This window comes from Cyprinus carpio, chromosome A4 (assembly GCF_018340385.1).
Source record: "Cyprinus carpio isolate SPL01 chromosome A4, ASM1834038v1, whole genome shotgun sequence".
Taxonomy (NCBI): domain Eukaryota; kingdom Metazoa; phylum Chordata; class Actinopteri; order Cypriniformes; family Cyprinidae; genus Cyprinus; species Cyprinus carpio.
Window position 1 is genome coordinate 3,345,314 of NC_056575.1, and position 20,608 is coordinate 3,365,921.

A 20,608-nucleotide genomic window follows, 5' to 3' on the forward strand; every position below is an offset into this window, starting at 1 on the left:
AGAGTTTGTTGTGTCCTTTTCCTGGATATCTTAGTCTTGTAAGTTGTTTTACAAACAAAGACACTGTTATAATGTCATTTGTAAACAAACATAAATTTGATAATGTGGTGATTTCTAAAAATTACCTCATGACAGTAATTGTTTCAGCTGCTGTGACAAGAATTGTTCTATTAGAGAAAATCAGCATTGCATGAACAAACAAATTTACATTGGCTCAACAAAATATCTTTATTGAGCGGAACTAAAAATCTATTGTTGAGAAAACTCAAAAGTCTTACTGCATCAAGTTGCCTTACTTTTTTAAGTATTCTCAACTGTTTATTTTTTTACAGTGTACCTTCCTGCAGAGTTCATTTCAAACCCTGATAAACACAGCTGTCTGTAATTATCAAGTGCTCCTTCAGACCCTAATTAGTTGTTTTTTAAAGCCAGTTGTGTTTTATCAGGGTTGGAGCTGGACTGTGCAGGAAGGTAGATCTCCAGGAACAGGGTTGGGCACCCCTGTTGTAGGCAATACTGAAATCCTGGCCTGGAAGTGTCCAGGAAAAAGGGCACGAATGGTCACCCTATATATTTATTGAAATTCTGTTTACTTAACAAAGCTCTTGTCAACAAGGCAGATGGCATAGAACTGAGTCACAATGTGCTTCTCACCTCAGCATCCCAGATGCTCAATAATTTCATTGGCCTCTGGAGTTGAATCATTTAGGTATGAAATTCCAGACAATTAGGTTAATTCAGACACAAGACCTGTTTGACCTCAGAGTGACATTTCAACAGTAATTTCATTTTGAGAGAGATTACTGGATGAACAACGTCTGTTTTTGTAAACACTAAAATCAGATCAGTTTTTAAAGGGCCTATTTCATGCATGAAGGTTTTGTGGAATGTGTGCACATTTGTCACATTTTTACACATTGAGCAAAGACATGATGACATTTAATCTAGTGTGCATCATGGTATAACCAAAGATCCTCTTTTTTCTGAGGAAACCTGTTGCATATTTTTTAGTCACTCTGGTGTCTGCATGACCACTATTATCATTTACTCACCCTCATGCCATTCACAGTGACTTTCTCTTTCTGTGGAACATAAAAGAAGATGTTTTAAAGAACGCTGTTAACTAATCAGTTTCCTTTCCCATTGACTTTTAATGTAGGGACACAAAATACAACAGAACAGAAATACAACAAAACGGTTTGGATATAAACATTCTTCAAAAATATCATCTTTTGTGTGGATAATGTTCAAGAAGTTCCTTGACATTTCCTCAGCTGGATTTAAAATTAAATTGATTTATTCTCAAAGAGAAGGGAAAAGGAAGAATAAGGGTCGGTTTGAGGCCTTTTGTGAAAGGATCTCTCTTCAAAACAACTCTGTATTCATAGTGGCACAAAGACCGTCTTGAAAAAAAAGGGCTCTTTTGAGTTCGGGACATTGGAGGCTAGTGGTGGGTAATGATGCTATGCAGTGTCGGATTTAAGCATGGGCGACATGGGCAACCGACCAGGGCGGCATCTTGCACAAGAAAAAACAAAACAAAAAACAACCGGAATACGCGATCGGGTTTTACCGCTCATTTGCACTTCAAGTCAATATCATGTCACCTTGCGCGTCAATTAACCTGTTCGGGACTCGACTTGTGTGGCCGGAGAAGTGAGGGTGAACCAGTTCCATGTTATCAATATCATTTATTTTCTTAGCACCCCCACATAATGGTCTAGCCCCCCCCCCCCCCCCCATTTTTAGGCAAGTATGCCACCAGATATGGGTGTTAGGCCTATGTTATAAAATATTTGTTCAGACTGAATTTGTATTGAGCCTAACCTGATGACAATTTAATGAAATCATTACACTTTAATTTCCACCGTTATTCAAACAACAAATAAAAGCTAACAATAACATGTACATTATACATAGCCTATTGCTGACTTAACTTTGGCTATGTCTATCACTTATATTATGCTATGCTATTACACACAAGGGCAGTAACATTACTTTTTCTAATCAACAAGCTTACATAACCAGACAGTAAGGCTGTGTAATTTTGTAATATAATGTATTTTTTAAACAAACGTATCACCCACTTTATTAATGTTTTTGCTGTACAGTTGTGCATTTATTTATTTGTCCTCAATTTGTAACAATGTAAATATATACATTTATACAGACACAATGTGTGTGTTTGTGTATAAATACACACACACACACACACACACACACACACACACACACACACACACACAGGCTATGCATGTATAGAACGCCAAGGCCGCCAATCAATCTAGAACAGGGGTTTTCAAACTGTGGGTCGCGACCAACTTGTGGGTCGCAGAATGGAGCAAGGTGGGTCCCACAGTCACTTGGTTGCAGCTAAATTTGCGTTTAAATGACACACACTCACACAGTTCAGTCTAGGGCTGCACGATATAGCCTACCAATATTAATTAAGAATTGCAATATCCTTAGTGTGATTTTTGAATTGCAATTAAGTCCGCGATTTAAAACATGCGTTGCGTGTTTTGAAGCACGGGCATCCACGAGTTGTAATTACAGTGAGGGTCTCAGAGCAACGTCATTATTAAAAGGTTCAATCGGTCCGCATTATTAATGAGAAAAAAACTGCTCACTTCAATGCGGCGTATTCTGCATGAGATTGCATACACCAGAAAATTCAAATGTTACGGAAATGGTTTCAGGTACAGGTCCTTCTCAAAAAATTAGCATATTGTGATAAAAGTTCATTATTTTCCATAATGTAATGATAAAAATTAAACTTTCATATATTTTAGATTCATTGCACACCAACTGAAATATTTCAGGTCTTTTATTGTTTAATACTGATGATTTTGGCATACAGCTCATGAAAACCCAAAATTCCTATCTCAAAAAAATTAAAATTAGCATATTTCATCTGACCAATAAAAGAAAAGTGTTTTTAATACAAAAAAAGTCAACCTTCAAATAATTATGTTCAGTTATGCACTCAATACTTGGTCGGGAATCCTTTTGCAGAAATGACTGCTTCAATGCGGCGTGGCATGGAGGCAATCAGCCTGTGGCACTGCTGAGGTGTTATGGAGGCCCAGGATGCTTCGATAGCGGCCTTAAGCTCATCCAGAGTGTTGGGTCTTGCGTCTCTCAACTTTCTCTTCACAATATCCCACAGATTCTCTATGGGGTTCAGGTCAGGAGAGTTGGCAGGCCAATTGAGCACAGTAATACCATGGTCAGTAAACCATTTACCAGTGGTTTTGGCACTGTGAGTAGGTGCCAGGTCGTGCTGAAAAACGAAATCTTCATCTCCATAAAGCTTTTCAGGAGATGGAAGCATGAAGTGCTCCAAAATCTCCTGATAGCTTGCTGCATTGACCCTGCCCTTGATAAAACACAGTGGACCAACACCAGCAGCTGACATGGCACCCCAGACCATCACTGACTGTGGGTACTTGACACTGGACTTCAGGCATTTTGGCATTTCCTTCTCCCCAGTCTTCCTCCAGACTCTGGCACCTTGATTTCCGAATGACATGCAAAATTTGCTTTCATCTGAAAAAAGTACTTTGGACCACTGAGCAACAGTCCAGTGCTGCTTCTCTGTAGCCCAGGTCAGGCGCTTCTGCCGCTGTTTCTGGTTCAAAAGCACACGCCTGTGCACGGTGGCTCTGGATGTTTCTACTCCAGACTCAGTCCACTGCTTCCGCAGGTCCCCCAAGGTCTGGAATCGGTCCTTCTCCACAATCTTCCTCAGGGTCCGGTCACCTCTTCTCGTTGTGCAGCATTTTTTTGCCACACTTTTCCTTCCCACAGACTTCCCACTGAGGTGCCTTGATACAGCACTCTGGGAACAGCCTATTCATTCAGAAATTTCTTTCTGTGTCTTACCCTCTCGCTTGAGGGTGTCAATGATGGCCTTCTGGGCAGCAGTCAGGTCGGCAGTCTTACCCATGATTGCGGTTTTGAGTAATGAACCAGGCTGGGAGTTTTTAAAAGCCTCAGGAATCTTTTGCAGGTGTTTAGAGTTAATTAGTTGATTCAGATGATTAGGTTAATAGCTCGTTTAGAGAACCTTTTCATGATATGCTAATTTTTTGAGATAGGAATTTTGGGTTTTCATGAGCTGTATGCCAAAATCAATTTCAGTTGGTGTGCAATGAATCTAAAATATATGAAAGTTTAATTTTATCATTACATTATGGAAAATAATGAACTTTTATCAGAATATGCTATTTTTTTGAGAAGGACCTGTATGTTCATTCATTTCTATCGTCTGTTTGAACTGCATTGTTTTCGTTCGGGAAACAGACTGTAAAAAGCATTTCACATGCAGGGCATAAACGTAGGGTTAATTGTAACACTACAAGATTGAAACATTTCCACATAACAAAATGTACAAAATTTCGCAATATTTCCTTGACATATCATCTCTATATAGAGAAAAAAAAAAGTTCAAAAATCTTTTGAAGATATTGCTGACCATTTATTTAACCATTGCAAAAGCAAATTTCTGACTGAAGTAAATTTGTCATCTCGTTTTTTAGTGTTTATTTAAAATGAGACGCATCTGTGTATTATTTTACCTATTTCACAATTATTTTAATCTCCAAACTGTTTTAGATAGTTCTGCTTTACTTCTTCTGCTTTCCTAAAAAAGTGTTGGATTGTGCACCGCTTTTCCTTACACACACACACACACGGAAGGACCATGAATACATTTTCTGCGCTGAACCCCGCGATGAGTTTAACAACACGCAGCGCAGATTACAGTTCACTGTAGTGAGCATGTTTCACGTTTTTATGGACGGATCATATTTTAACATCTGTAAACAAAGAAATTAAAACTTAAATATTATAGTGAAATTTTACAGTTGTACACTAAAATAAAATGGTTATTTTTCTTAAATACTTTCTGTCATATCAAACTTTTAATTAAGATTAGGCTTAAAGTAATGGCAATTGTTTATTTTTTATTTTTATCTCAAATATTTCGGTGGGTCGTGAAATAGATTATACTTGTCTAGGTGGGTCATGGAATGGAAAAGTTTGGGAACCACTGATCTAGAACCGCCACTGATGCTGTGATAATGGTGCCCTCTTGTGGTTCTCAGACGTAGAAGACGTTAAAAAGAAAAAAAAAGAGAGATATTTTAGGTTGCATTGTTGATTATTGAACACATGAGGGCACACACTGCTAAAATTCTGATGACTTTATCAAAGGACCACCAACCGTTTTTAACCACAAGAGAGTGCTAATGTTGCATCACATCTGGGCCAAATCTCAGAGCTGTACCCTCCAGAACTATGTGAGTAATGTAAAGCATATACGAGAAGGTGTGAAATGCATGAGAGCATCAAGGCTGTTTTAATGGGCAGGCTTTTGAAGAGTTAAATGTGACATACTCCCCATTCTTGTTTCCAAGAGAAAATCAAGCAAATCGAGAGCAGTTGTGTGGGTGAGCTGGTGAGGGGTATAAGTGTAGTTTCTGAATGGAGGAAATTCTAAATGTCCTCACTGATCTGAATGAATTCCTATAGACCTGGATATAGAACATAACTTGGCAACATGACAATCATGGTAATTGTGTGTTCAAATATATGTTTTTACCGGGCTTCTGATCTTCAGTATGAAAGAGCATCACATCCAAGCCCATAAAAAAATAAAATAAAATAAATAAATGTTTTGCTAACGTTCCCATCAAGTTATGAAAAAGATATTTCTGAATGTCCAGGTTTTTCTCCGTTATGTGAATGTTAGAGAAAGCATTTAGGGAATGTACAATTTTTGTTCAGAATTATCTAATCTTTAAAAATGTTCTCAAAACAATATCACAAAAACATTATTACACTGTTCATGGAACGTTTTTCCTGAAATGTTTTAGTTAGAGGTTTGTCTTTTTTAAATGTTACTACTTAATTATTTTAGAATGTTTAAAGAATATCCAAAAGTAACATTCCCATAATGTATGCAAAATTATGAAATTGCATGTTTCATAAGGCAAATGTTTTCTTAACCAAGAAAAAAAAAGTTTTTAAACATGTTTTAAAAATAGAAAATCTGAATGTTTAGAGAACACGTAGAAATAATAACTTTAATAGAAACTTGCAAGAATGTTCTGAGAACATTTCCTGTTTGCTGGGATAAAGGCTGCTGGGCCTAATATTTTAGTGTGTGACATAAAGGGGCAGGTGCATAATCATAATGATGCGGTCAGCCAAAATAAACACTCTAAGACATTTCCACAGAATCTGCTTCTCTCGGTTTTTAATAGTTCCATTTCTGGTGGACCAGGATGATAAGTGGGCTGTGTTTACCTGTGACAGAAGGTCCTGGAAATTAGTTAAAGTCTGGCACAATCATAAGCCCTCTCTCTCTCTTTCCAGCAGTCATGGTACAGTATTAAATTAAGCCTGGCCAAAGTCTTGAGAGGATTTTGCGCCTTCACAGTCTCCAAGCATCCCATACCTGGTTGTGTTCAGCTCGCTGGCAACATGGCTGTGAATAAATCCTGTTCATATGTAGGTAAGTAATAACAAACCCTGTTGACAGATAATTGGCCATTCATGAGTTGACTTCTCCTGACTTCAGTAAAAACAGTACCAGAGGCATTTAACAGAATGGTTATGCTCTGTCCGGATAACAACATGCTGTTGACAACAGTAAACTGTACATGTATGTAAAATAATATTTAATAATTGAAGATGCAGAGTGCCTGTGTAGGTGACATTTATTTGAATTAATTATAAATATTCATATGGCTTCTATTTAGATATTAATAGAAATATTTTGTTTTGAATAAAAATATAGCAATTTGTTTATGTTATTGGTGTTGAATATTGTTTCTGCAAATAGATTATGTTTTTTGCTATGTGTGATCAGACAGTTATAGGAAGAGTTGTCTTTGTAGGTTTCTTTTTGAGGTCTTTTAAATGTTAGAGGTGCATCCTTAAGCCTGTGTAGTCATGTTCTTAGAGTAAGATCAATATAAATCATCCCCTTGGAATTATAAGGTTCTATCTGCATTCCGAGTAGTTTTGAAATATTGAGCTTCAAAGTTTTTGCATTCCATTCAACTGTATAGATAGAACCTTTTTGTTTTTTAAGTAAAAAGTTTCAAAATGGACACAACATTAAAAAATCTATCACATGATATAAAAAAGTTGTCACAGAATAAGAACATGTGAATAACTCAATTTTTACAAAAATATCAGATAGAACCTTATAATTCCAAGGGGACGAAATGTTAAATGTATGGATATTAATTGCTATTAAAACTTTATTGTTTCCCATCAACAGAGGTGCATAGCTGTGTTCTGAATGGAGTCAGCACTGCCTTGAGTGAGTCCTCCTCTATCTGGAGTGATTTAAAGGAAGTATCTGAGATTGAAGTCATGAACTCCATCAGCTGCACCTTTGATGATCCATTTGATTTCAGTGAAGAGTCTTGGGATCAAGTGAGTAGCCTGCTCAACATTTCTATGTGGCAAATAAACTCTGTGTGTGTTTGTATATTACTTTAAAGAAATAAAGCATCAGAGCCTCATAATAGGGGTGAAGAAGTTGGCTATAACGGCACTAAAATTCTACTAAACCACTAAAAAACAACAAATGCCACAACCATAACACTTTACTTGTTGGTCGCTGTGCATGGACAAACTTTCCTGATTTATGAGGTCATCTTATGCAATGATAAAATTTAGGTCATTTTGATATATTGTACATTCTAATGAGTTTTAAAAGGTTGCATATTTATGTTGCTAGTGGTTAATGAAATTAGCTCGAATAAATGAATAATTCTTGATAATTTCAGGGATTCTCACTGCTAGGTTGACAGAGAAAGATGCAGAATGGATAAACTACAACAAATTTATAAAATGTGTCTATGCTACAAGCTGTCTGTTCACTAAAAGCAGGAAAAGGAGGAGTTTGAACACTTTCCAAGTGCCAAATGTAATTGAAATGATTGGGAAATCTAAAAAAAAAAAAAAAAAAATATATTAATAAATATATATATATATATATATATATATATATATATATATATATATATATATATATATATATATATATAAAATATAAAAAAAATAAAAAAATAATAATAAAAATATTATTTGCACATTATTTTGTTAAAAAATCCTAACCTTATGTTTTAATTTATTTTATGTGTTGCTCCATCAACAGTATTTTTTTTTTCTTTATTAATATTTTTCTTCATTACTTTATTGATTTAGAAGTGAGCACATTTTGCTTATGGGGCATTTAGCCCCCCTGAATCCTATATATTAAGCTCCAACCAAGCGCTATTTAACAGAGATTCGCGGTGCAATAAACGGATGTTCGCGGAATGTTTTTTTCTTTTTTCTTTTTGGGTCTTGAACCTGTTGTAGACTTCATCTTTACGCACGCGCGCAATCCCCTCTGGCGCGTAATGATGCGCTCTGGCGCTTGGAGACGCGCAGGTATTCCTCCAGGGACAATTAGTCAGGGACAAATCAGAAGTTTCTGTGGAGATGAGTTATGTTGTGCGTGAAGCAAAGCTTTGCGCTTCCCAGTCAACGGTGCCAAAATCAGACAGACGGATGGATTTCATGCTTTGCGAGATCGATGGATAAACAGAGGGAAAGATGGATGGTGGCGTCTCTGTAGGGTGACATCAGAAACGGGCATGCCACCAGAAACGCGAACAAATTTTTCAGGAACGCTGAGAAACTGTTGCTGTTTCTAATTGTTTTTGTGTTTTTATTTAATGTGACAACATGCTGCAGACAACTGACAACAAGATACACGTGAGTATGCTTTTGATTTTTCATGAGTAATACTACTAGAATACTAGCAGTAATACTCAAACAGATTAGCATTAGTTCTATAGCCAAAACATTGAATGAAGGATAACCCAGAAATAATGGCATGAATGAAAATTGTCCATTGCTTTCATACTTTCAATCTAAATTGAAGTGTATTGAGAGCAGCCAAATTAAGAAGCAATAGTCTGACCTACATCTATCCTCACCATACTCCCTCCCCCTTTCTCCTAAGTTGAATTTGATATGCATGTACACTGCTGATGAACACCAAGCTTGGGTACATTGTATTCTCCTCTCACCTGTTCAGGTGGCCAATAACCTAATGGACATGGACCAGGACCCTTGCAAACGGCTGTGCTTTGCCGACGGCCGAAGGAAAGTGGACTATGTGCTGGTGTACCACTATCGAAAACGCTCCTCCGTCAGGGGGTCTCCTAGTCAACACAGACTGTCTGTCATCTCCAATGGTAGTTATCCTTTAGGAGTGGAGGGAAAAGACCCAGAGGGAGGGAAAGATGAACCTGCGGAGGTGGTGGTGGACGTCGGACCCCCAATCCCTGCCGATGGGGAGAAAATCATGATCCGAGAGGAGTTTGAGGGCAATTTAAAGGATGCTGGGCTGGAAATTGAGCGTGATAAAGAGGTGAGTAGAAACTGAATCGATTTTACATGTGCTGGTTTTTCATTTGAGAATGAACTGATTTTGCTTTAGCCAGATGCATCTAATTGCATTTTGGTCTTTTTAAGGGCCACATCTGGTGCTGATTTTATGGAAAGCTGTCACTTTAGATCAGTTGAGTCGTGCCTTGTCAAAAACAATATCAGTCATGTGACCACTTCCATTCATATCCTAGAAATTTTACAAAATAAGATCTTGACCATGAAAATTGACTCCAGTTTGGTTTTCATAAAGATTGATTCAGAAAGTTTATACCTTAATAGTGTATGTGTGTGTGTGTGTGTGTGTGTGTGTGTGAATTATGAGCTAGTCAGTCTTTCCAGGTCATACTACACAGCCTGGTATTGGATAGAATTACCATTTCACAGGGCATCAGACCAACTTGGGAATCATCTATGTATCATTGTTTTGTTATGTAAGCCATTACTCTTAAAGATGGCCCATTATGGAGTAATTGGTCTGTATTTTTATGGTATTATTAATGGTCCCAAATGAACTCTTCTTCATCTGTTGCTAGTGAGCTTGTTTTTATATCATATCTGGGGAATCAGGTGAACTCCCCTTACTTAAAAAGCTAACGGACATGCATTCTTGTCTACAGAAAAACACTCTTTTAGACTATAGCAGATACAACAAATTAATAAAATGTGTCTATGCTACAAGCTGTCTGTTCACTAAAAGCAGGAAAAGGAGGAGTTTGAACACTTTCCAAGTGCCAAATGTGATTGAAATGATCGGGAAATAAAAAAATAAAAAAATAAAATAATAATAATAATAATAATAAAAAATAAATAAATAAATAATAATAAAAATAGTATTTGCACATTATTTTGTTAAAAGATCCTAACCTTATGTTTTAATTTATTTTATGTGTTGCTCCATCAACAGTATTTTTTTTTCTTTATTAATATTTTTCTTCATTACTTTATTGATTTAGAAGTGAGCACATTTTGCTTATGGGGCATTTAGCCCCCCTGAATCCTATATATTAAGCTCAAACCAAGCGCTATTTAACAGAGATTCACGGTGCAATAAACGGATGTTCGCAGAATGTTTTTTTCTTTTTTCTTTTTGGGTCTTGAACCTGTTGTAGACTTCATCTTTACGCACGCGCGCAATCCCCTCTGGCGCGTAATGATGCGCTCTAACAACACATTGTTATTGTGCATCTCTGTCTTTGTGATCATTTTGTACTGCTTCTGTAGGACGATTAGACTGTAAATGCTTGTGGTGTGAAGCCAAGTAAGATTATCAGGCTGGTAATAGTAGTGATTGTCTACTCTCTCTCTCAGAAGAGCTGTAAACCAGCCTTTGAGAGCACACTGAGTTAACTATACCCTAGCCTGAAAGGGACCAAATTTCTCCACAATATTTAATACTTTGCCATTTGTTGTTGTTATAAATGATAGATACCCCCTTTCAACTCTGACATAATCATCTAAATCTGAGGTGTTTTTTTTTTTATCATGTATCGCGCATTTAAAAACACAGAGATATTAAACAATGCTCTCCATAGCATTGTTTCCCTATGGGAAGCCTAGTAAGGTGGCAAGATGTGCCTGCAGTGGCTTTGTCATGATGGCTTTCATCATCATCATAGTGATCACCAAACCCTAATTCAACAGTCTTCTCCTGGCTTGTCTGATCACAAACATAACATAATGTTTTGCCCCAGCTGGTGTTTTCGAGGTATACTCTCCGACCTCTACAAATACCTGTAGTCAGACGCTCTGAATTATTCAGCCGGTAAGTGAAGTTTGATTGAAGACTGAAGTCTGAACAGGGACAGCGGGTCAAGTCACACCTTAGAACCACGTCTCACCTGGCATGTTCCTCTTATCTCGGCACATCATTAGCGTTTACTATCACTCTGGTGGAATATGCTATCTCAGATAGATTCAGGCACTCTAGAATAGTCGAGTTTTAGTTTATTGTTTCATGTATGAGGTGCCTGGTGGATTGAATTCATAGGAAGTGAAGTTTCGTTTTGAATATCTTCAATGCTCAAGGGGATGTAACTGCCGCTAGTATCATGTTTCAGTGGCCGCGTTAGCTGTGTTTGTTTGTCTTTATAGCCCAGGTCTGATGGATAACAATTGGCTTTCTATGGTGGCAATAAAAAAACAAGCCTAAAAACAAAAACAAAAAAACAGAGGGAAGACGTGGTGAGAAACCTATAAATGCACTCAATAGAAAATTTCCTCTCATTTTCCCCTAGTAAATGAATGGGTAACTATGGTAACTGGGATTTGTTTTCCCTTAAGCCAAACCATGCTAAACCTACATTTTACATTATATTTTAATTTTTCTAGAATGCTTTATGTAGTCTTATTTCATATATGCATACATTTTCTAAAGTAGATGCCAGTGCTTCTCTCATTATCATTGTCTTTAAATTTTTGGACATTAAACCAGTTATAGTTGAAACGCTGCTGTGTACGAACCCAATTCCAAAAAAGTTGGGACACTGTACAAATTGTGAGTAAAAAAGGAATGGAATAATTTACAAATCTCATAAACTTATATTTTATTCACAATAGAATATAGATAACATATCAAATGTTGAAAGTGAGACATTTTGAAATGTCCTGCCAAATATTGGCTCATTTTGGATTTCATGAGAGCTACACATCCTAAAAAAGTTGGGACAGGTAGCAATAAGAGGCCGGAAAAGTTAAATGTACATATAAGGAACAGCTGGAGGACCAATTTGCAATTTATTATGTCAATTGGCAACATGACTGGGTATAAAAAGAGCCTCTCAGAGTTGCAGTGTCTCTCAGAAGTCAAGATGGGCAGAGGATGACCAATTCCCCCAATGCTGTGGCGAAAAATAGTGGAGCAATATCAGAAAGGAGTTTCTCAGAGAAAAATTGCAAAGTTTGAAGTTATCATCATCTACAATGCATAATATCATCCAAAGATTCAGAGAATCTGGAACAATCTCTGTGCGTAAGGGTCAAGGCCGGAAAACCATACTGGATGCCTGTGATCTTCGGGCCTTTAGACGGCACTGCATCACATACAGGAATGCTACTGTAATGGAAATCACAACATGGGCTCAGGAATACTTCCAGAAAACATTGTCGTGAACACAATCCAACCCACCATTCACCGTTGCCGGATAAAACTCTATGTCAAAAAAGAAGCCATATCTAAACATGATCCAGAAGCGCAGGCGTTTTCTCTGGGCCAAGGCTCATTTAAAATGGACTGCGGCAAAGTGGAAAACTGTTCTGTGTTGAGACAAATCAAAATTTGAAGTTCTTTTTGGAAAACTGAGACTCCATGTCATCCGGACTACAGAGGACAAGGACAACCCAAGTTGTTATCAGCGCTCAGTTCAGAAGCTTGCATCTCTGATGGTATGGGGTTGCTTGATTGCGTGTGGCATGGGCAGCTTACACATCTGGAAAGGCACCATCAATGCTGAAAGGTATATCCAAGTTCTAGAACAACATATGCTCCCATCCAGATGTCGTCTCTTTCAGGGAAGACCTTGCATTTTCCAACATGATCACATACTGCATCAATTACAACATCATGGCTGCGTAGAAGAAGGATCCAGGTACTGAAATGGCCAGCCTGCAGTCCAGATCTTTCACCCATAGAAAACATTTGGTGCATCATAAAGAAGAAGATGCAACAAAGAAGACCTAAGACAGTTGAGCAACTAGAAGCCTGTATTAGACAAGAATGGGACAACATTCTTATTCCTAAACTTGAGCAACTTGTCTCCTAAGTCCCCAGACGTTTGCAGACTGTTATAAAAAGAAGAGGGGATGCCACAAAGTGATAAACAGATGTGTTGATGCCATGAAATTTAAAATCAACTTATTTTTCCCTTAAAATGATACATTTTCTCATCTTAAACATTTGATATGTCATCTATTTTGTATTCTGAATAAAAATTTTAAATTTGAAACTTCCACATCATTGCATTCTGTTTTTATTCACAATTTGTACAGTGTCCCAACTTTTTTGGAATCGGGTTTGTAATACAAAATGAAGCATAATCTCACAAGAGTTACGGCATGCAAAAGAGACTCCCTTTTATCTGAACAGTGTCTTCTTGTAGACCTAAAGTCTGTTCGCAAGTCTTTAATTTGGAATCTCAAGGCAAACTGTTTAAGTTATACTTAAGTTTGAGTCTCAGACTAGAGTTTGCGATTCTGGTGAAAGCCATGAATTCTTAGGAGATGTTGAGACAGAGATGTTGTTTCTCAACTCTTAGTTTGAGTTAATTATACCAAATGTCAAAGACAGGGTTCAATCTGCCATGAAGAACCATTTCCGCTCATGGGTCTTCAGGAGCCCCTCAAATGTCAGTCGCAGCCAGTTTCTGTAGTGATGGCTCCCACTCAGACTGTGCTCAAATCGACCTAATTGCCTTACCCTGCTGAGATGAAGTACTAATTGGAATATCTTATCCTAATTAACCTTCTCAGATCCACATGTTATTTTTATCTCTGCTTTGTGAGTGTGTGGAGGGGGCAGAGAAAAAACACCCGTCGTGTTGGAACGCAGGGGACGGTGAGGATGTCCTCAGGTTTCCATCATCTCTTTCTGTCTCATCACTCTCATCTCATCCCGATGTCTCTTTCAGTTTCATCTTCCTTTCTTCTTAACACATGCTTCTCTAGATGGCATGGCTGACCATTGCCAGACATATACGGTTACTGTCATCTCTGTATGGGCACGACACAGCTTCAGTGTTAGGTTTCATGGCTACAACTTGCAAAAAGAGATCATTTCCATACCCCCCAAGTATATGTAATATATATAGTCCCTATTTAGGGGCTCTTGGATGGGCTTGATGACAATCTGCCACTCTTTTGGCATTGATACTGCCTTTTGTAGGTTATTTGCAATTTATGTGTTTGTGTTTGCATGCTGCCGATTACCACAGGCTATAATTTTCACAGTATGTTAAAAACAAATGTGAAATGCATTTATAGTAAAACACTTAAAAACCTAAGAGGTAAGTGGTCAGCACTGCAAATTAGCGCTTAAAATATGCAAGTATAACCACAACACTCCTGAGGTTGGTGTAACTGAATCTATAAACTAGAATGGTCTCACCTCTAAAAGGGCAATTTAGTCAACTTTGCAGCTCAAGTAACATTTTTATGTACTTGAAACTTAAAATACATGACCCAAAAAAATACCTCGCATAAAGGGCATGTACTGGATTTAGTAGATTTTGTAGTAGAGTTTGATTATACACAAATGTTTCAATAAAATTCATTTGTGAATATCCCAAACTTTAGAAAAAAATGTGCAAAGATTGTACCTTTAGGGCTCCAACAGTTTGTCACTGGTGCAATACCTTTAAAGGGACGTCTTTGTACCTTATTTACCCCTAAAGGGGTTCATAGTAGTACCTTAAAGGTATACAGTATATTACTGATGAGGTAAAAAGTTGTCCTTTTAAGGGTACTGTCTTAAGGTACAGTTTTTGCATATTTTGACAGTGCATGTACTTATACAATAAAAATTCAATTAAAGTGAACTAATTACCAAAATATTGTCAAAATTCAATAGGAAATGCATATGGGTCAGCATTTATCTTGTCTTAACTGGCCTGAACCGAAGTTTATGTTAAGAACAGGTCACTTATGCTTCATAACTATTTTAGTTTCTCTACTTGTAACTTTTTATTCATAAAATGACACAAATAAACTTAGAGACAGTATGTCAAGACATTTCTTTTCAATTATTTTCCTAGAACAAGGCTCATGGTCATGCTTTCATTCGGCTACATGCGCCTTGGCAGGTGTTGAGCAGAGAGGCAGAGTTTCTCAAGATCAAGGTGCCCACCAAGAAGGTAAGACACAGCAGAGCTCCCTCTTAATCTCAAGGCAAACCCGAGTCCCTTGGGATGTCCTAATGTGAGTTCTCCACAAGCCCTCAGAAGTCCCTGCATGCGTTATGTAGTGTGTCTCTGATGTATGTAAGGGAGAGGGGGAAAAGCACAAACTACTTATTATTGTTGGTCTAATGCTTTACTGCTAATTTTGACCATAAAAACTTTGTCTCTTGTTCAGAGTTACGAGTTGAGGGAAGAAAAAGGTCTGGCTGCCACCATGAATGAGGTGTGGCGGAAGTTAAATCAACCTTTTCAGCCCAAAGTACCCCATCAGGAGCAAGAACACAGCCGTACAAAGTTCCTTTCGCACTGTTTCTCCCGGGACAAGCTCCACCTGTGAGAACCTGCCATGGTTGGGGTGATGTGGGGTTAAGTGTCATCAGTGGCCACATGGGATTTTGTTCCTTTCTTAGAGGACTTGACAGGATTTGTTTGATTGCCAAAATAATCTGGGTAATTTATGGAAGTCTCATCGCTATTTTTGGCCTTTTTGCAGGTACAACATCAATTCAAAGGACACCTTCTTTGACAATGCCACAAGGAGCCGAATAGTGAGTCTCTTTTGATTTACTCATGAAAGTTCTGTTCAGCTGGTATGGTACAATGTGATACAGGTTCTCTGGATGTTGAAAAGAGAACACAATATAAAAGAGGGAACAAAATTTATTTGCTAACAGCAGGAGACTGCCGTCTCTAGGCACCGTTCTAGGAAACCAATTCCGCCGGGCTTTTCCCAGGAACAATTTTCAGGTTTCTTGTTTGCTTGTATCTCTCTCACTCTTTCTCTCTCACTGTCTGCCCTAGGTGTATGAAATCCTCAGACGCACTGCCTGCTCACGGACCTGCCAAACCATGGGTTAGTAATACATTAATATTGTATTACATTAACTAAGCATGGATTAGTATTGGGGAAATCCTCAGGATAGTCAGGGCCAGAATGAGAGCTTTGGATGTGGGCATGGTGCAGTTGGAACAGGGTGCAACATAAGCCCATGCCATATGCTCCCTTGGACCGAGCCACTGCACAGACGGACCACTGGGGGCTACTGGGAGATCGAGGCTATCCGGCAGAGGGGATGGCTTGGTGCTCTCTTTAGTTCTCCAGCCATGTCCCTCCTTTTCTTTCCATCTCTCATACTTTCTCTCGTTTGGTTTTGTACAAACTGAGGAAATTAGGTCATAAAGTTCTGGGATTGGGATCCGAATTGAAGCAGGGTCCATTGAGGTGGAAAGAGGGTGGTAATGGGTAGTGCTGGTCTTTCCAGCTTTTTGCTGGGGAGCTACTTTATTAATTGAGGGCTAATTACCAGAGTGGACGTGTCGTTCCTTTGAGGACTGATTAATTACTTTGATTAAAGCCTGTGTACCACATGTCAGCTGTCTTCTGCCTCAAGGACTCAGGCTGCCAGCTTTCCAAAAGTAATGAAGTTGGGCCATTTTAAAGTCAAAGCAGTCAATCATTATTCCCGCAGATGATGTTGAGTATTTTAAGGTGCTCTCTATTTTGCTTGCAGGTATCACCACGCTGATAGCCAACGGGGTTTATGATTCAGCATTCCCGCTACACGATGTGAGTTGTTTTTTCTGGATTCTTTTGCCATTCTATCTCCTGTCAGGTTGACTTGAAATGTGTTTTTGTATGATTACAGGGAGACTTCCACCCCAGTGGACAAGCTGAGGGGAAGAATGACAGACAAGTATGCTGCTATTATGTTGCATTTTTATGCAATGAATCAGAAGGGAGAATGTGATTAAATTCTGTATTTTTGTTGTACTGGTTTCAGCTGTTACATGATGAATGGGCAAGATATGGTGCTTTTTACAAGTATCAGCCTGTTGATCTTATCAGGTAACTCTCAGATCACTTTGACACAGTGCTTTAGATCAGAGATGCCCAAACCAGGGTCTGCGGCACAGATTTGGCCCGACATTTCAGGAAAAATTGGAAAAAGCATGCCATTCTTCATGCATATCTTCATTTCTTATTTATAGTTGGGGTAACACTTTATTTTACAGACCAGTTCTCACTATTAACTAGTTTCTTATTAGCATGCATATTACTAGCACATTGTCTGTTTATTAGTACTTATAATGCACATATTAATGCCTTGTTCTGCATGACCATATTTTAGATCCCTTAATCCACTCTATACCTAAACTTAACAACTACATTACTAACTATTTAATTTATTAACTAGGAATTTATTGAGGCAAAAGTCATAGTTATTAGTTAGTTAACAATGAGAATTGGACCTTAAAATAAACTAAGACCATAGCTGGATATAATGCAACATTTACTTTTATCACAAGGTCCTCAATAACATTAGATTTTTGGCCCTTTGTAGAAGAATGTTTGGACACCTCTGCTTTAGATCAATACTTGATTAATTACCTCATGCAATGCAAACACCCAATGTTTTCTGTGTAACCTTTAGGAAGTACTTTGGGGAGAAGATAGGCCTCTACTTTGCCTGGCTTGGTGTCTATACTCAGCTTTTGATTCCTGCATCTGTGGTGGGCATCATCGTGTTCTTCTATGGCTGGGCCACTGTGGAAACAAACATACCTAGGTATATGCCAATTAAGCCCACCGAGGTCTGGGCACGGGTCCCTGTTGTGGGTGGGCACGCAACAGCTCCTAGCTTGAGAGTAACGGACTGTGATTATTATATTCCGCTGATATTAAAGTGATAATTAGAATCAAGGAACATAGTTCTGGTGTTTATGTGGTTTCATCTGATTCATGGGATTAATTTATGCTATTATTGCAAGTGCTATAAGAATGTGCTCAGCATGCATTTGTGACTGAAAGATCCCAGTGGAGAATGGGGAATATTGTGATCCTTTTAAATGTCAGTACCTGTTTGAGTACACAGTAAACCAGACGTTATTATTTCTGAGACCGCAGTGAATGTTTCTGTCCAGTGCAGCCACATTTTCCGAGGTCACAAGGTAAAATAGTGTTGCATTTTTAATTGATACTTTAGACATTGAGCCATGCTGGTGGATAAACACGCTGCACCATATTAAGTCCATAATTAATTTATTTTGTTGGACTGTTGCATGGCCATGTCTAATTGTGTGTGTGTGTGTGTGTGTGTGTGTGTGTGATTTTGTGTGCTTTTCTGCCAGCCAGGAGATGTGTGACGAGGATCAGAACTTCACTATGTGTCCCCTCTGTGATCGAGCATGTGACTACTGGCACCTGAGCACAGCGTGTGGCACGGCACGTGCCAGCCATCTCTTTGACAACCCAGCCACCGTGTTCTTTGCTATCTTCATGTCCCTGTGGGGTACGCCTTAAAATTGCTCTCGTTTCATTATCTCTCTATATATTGTTTTACACCATTATTTTAACACATTGATCTGATGGTTCATACTGTACATCAACATGTGATTAGCTTACACTCTTTACAATAAAGGTTCCAAAAGGGAGTTTTCGTGCAATTCCATTAAAGAACAATTTTTGGTTCCCCAAAGAACCTCTTTGGAACCTTTATTTTAAAAAGTGTAATTTAATCATATATTAATGTACAGTATGAACCTTAGTCCACCAGTCACTTTTGTATATTATTTACATGAAGAGCTGCCTTAGATCTGTCATTCAGTCCTGTTGAATATGAGACCAGTTCAAGCTACTAGCATTAATGTGCAGAAGTGCTGCTGTCTCCATAGTGATGGAGCTGTGTTGAATGGCCAGAGAGTAGTGTTACCTCTTTCTGTCACTGCCTATGTCCCCGGGCCTGGCTGATGGAGGCATTGTGAAACCATTCAATTCCTGACACTGCCCCATCTTTGACACCTGCATGGGGTAGCAGTAGCTATATATTATTACTCATACAGAGACCCCCAGCAATGTGCATCTGTTTGTATGTCGGTACTGAGTTGTATTAATTAGCCATGCAGTGCAGTTTCAAAGCACACACACTGCCTAGGTTTTTTGCTGTTTTGTTTAGTGTGGATTTAAAGGGATAGTTCACCCCAAAATAAAAAAATCTGTCATCATTTACTCACCTAAACCTGTATGAACTTCTTTCTTCTGTGTAACTTAACTTAGTGAAATAGCTAAACGTTTTTATATAATCAAAGTAAATCAGCAAATAATGACCTAAATTTTGGTCTGTTGGTCACACAAAGCTGCTGAATGGTTTTAAAAGACCTGAATTATATAGTGCACAAGTTATATGGACTACTTTCATAAGATGGAAAAGAGCATCATGAACATTCTGCTAAACATCGCTTTTTGTGTTTGACTGAAGAAAATATACATATTTGGAATGGTATGGGTAAATTATGATAGAATGTCATTTTTGGATAATTATTTGCACAAAATTATAACTATTTGGCTGAACTTAATTGAATCATGGACAGTGGTTCCATATAATAGAAACTTGTTAACATGACTGAATCAAGTTATTTTGAAGTAAACTGTTACATATACTAGCAAACTAAATAATACATTTCTTTAAACATATGATATTAGGTGTTGGCAGCCAGAAAATGGTACTGGTTATATCCATGACACTCCCACAGTTTTTTGTAATCTTGTAGTTTTTTAATTAAATTAAATCTTATTAGTAGTTCCTCAACTCAAGCACTCAATCTCAACACTTCACAAGAATGGTAACTCCCAAAACCACCAAATTAACATAAAGCCTCTCAAATACCAACATAATAAAACATTAAACATTAACAAGTCCTCCCATTTCCTTATCTTGCTAAAAAAAAAAAAAAAAAAAAAAAAAAAAAAAAAATGTCAACATTTACACTCCCTATACATCCCAGGGAAGTAGAAAACATGTTCCCAGTTTACTTAAGTGAATTGGTTGAACATGATGAAATCTTAAAAGGATTATGTTGAATTAACTTTTGATGAAATAAATTGAACAAACAGAATAATTTTTTGAGCATTCCATTAATGGACTTGTAGATGAGATGTTATTTATCTTACATTAAGAAATAAGACTTTGCCTCTTATAAATTATATTTTGCTTCTTTTTTCCCATAAGGCACATATTTGTCAGCACTCATTTACTGAATGCCTTATCTCTTTCTCTTTAGCTGTCATGTTTCTAGAGTACTGGAAGCGCAGACAGATCAGTCTGAACTATAGCTGGGATCTGACAGGCATGGAGGAGGAGGAGGTACGTTCACACACAAACACAGTCACATTACGTTACTCAATACTCACTAGTGCTTGCATGTCTGGATTCCTGCAGAGTGGCCAAGAGCTGATTTAAATGACAGTGTTTCCTGAC

At 37.9% G+C, this 20,608-nt stretch overlaps 1 protein-coding gene across 4 annotated transcripts in view; it reads left to right on the plus strand.

Annotated features, from left to right (window-relative positions):
- The first annotated feature begins 8,372 nt into the window (after window positions 1–8,372).
- Window positions 8,373–20,608, plus strand: part of LOC109071000 (anoctamin-2-like) — a 42,839-nt gene continuing 30,603 nt past the window's right edge. For 3 of the 4 annotated variants that reach the window (XR_006157545.1, XM_042747174.1, XM_042747190.1), the window contains exons 1-11: window positions 9,041–9,445; window positions 15,210–15,308; window positions 15,529–15,686; window positions 15,847–15,901; window positions 16,155–16,206; window positions 16,865–16,920; window positions 17,000–17,047; window positions 17,135–17,199; window positions 17,786–17,920; window positions 18,483–18,643; window positions 20,412–20,494. Coding sequence is in view for 3 of the 4 variants with exons in the window: in XM_042747174.1 (XP_042603108.1) it covers window positions 9,050–9,445; window positions 15,210–15,308; window positions 15,529–15,686; window positions 15,847–15,901; window positions 16,155–16,206; window positions 16,865–16,920; window positions 17,000–17,047; window positions 17,135–17,199; window positions 17,786–17,920; window positions 18,483–18,643; window positions 20,412–20,494 (1,308 nt within the window). In the remaining variant the exon portion in view is untranslated. Of the gene's footprint in view, window positions 8,785–9,040; window positions 9,446–15,209; window positions 15,309–15,528; window positions 15,687–15,846; window positions 15,902–16,154; window positions 16,207–16,864; window positions 16,921–16,999; window positions 17,048–17,134; window positions 17,200–17,785; window positions 17,921–18,482; window positions 18,644–20,411; window positions 20,495–20,608 lie in introns of those variants that run through there. The other variant, XM_042747183.1, reaches the window with a different exon arrangement.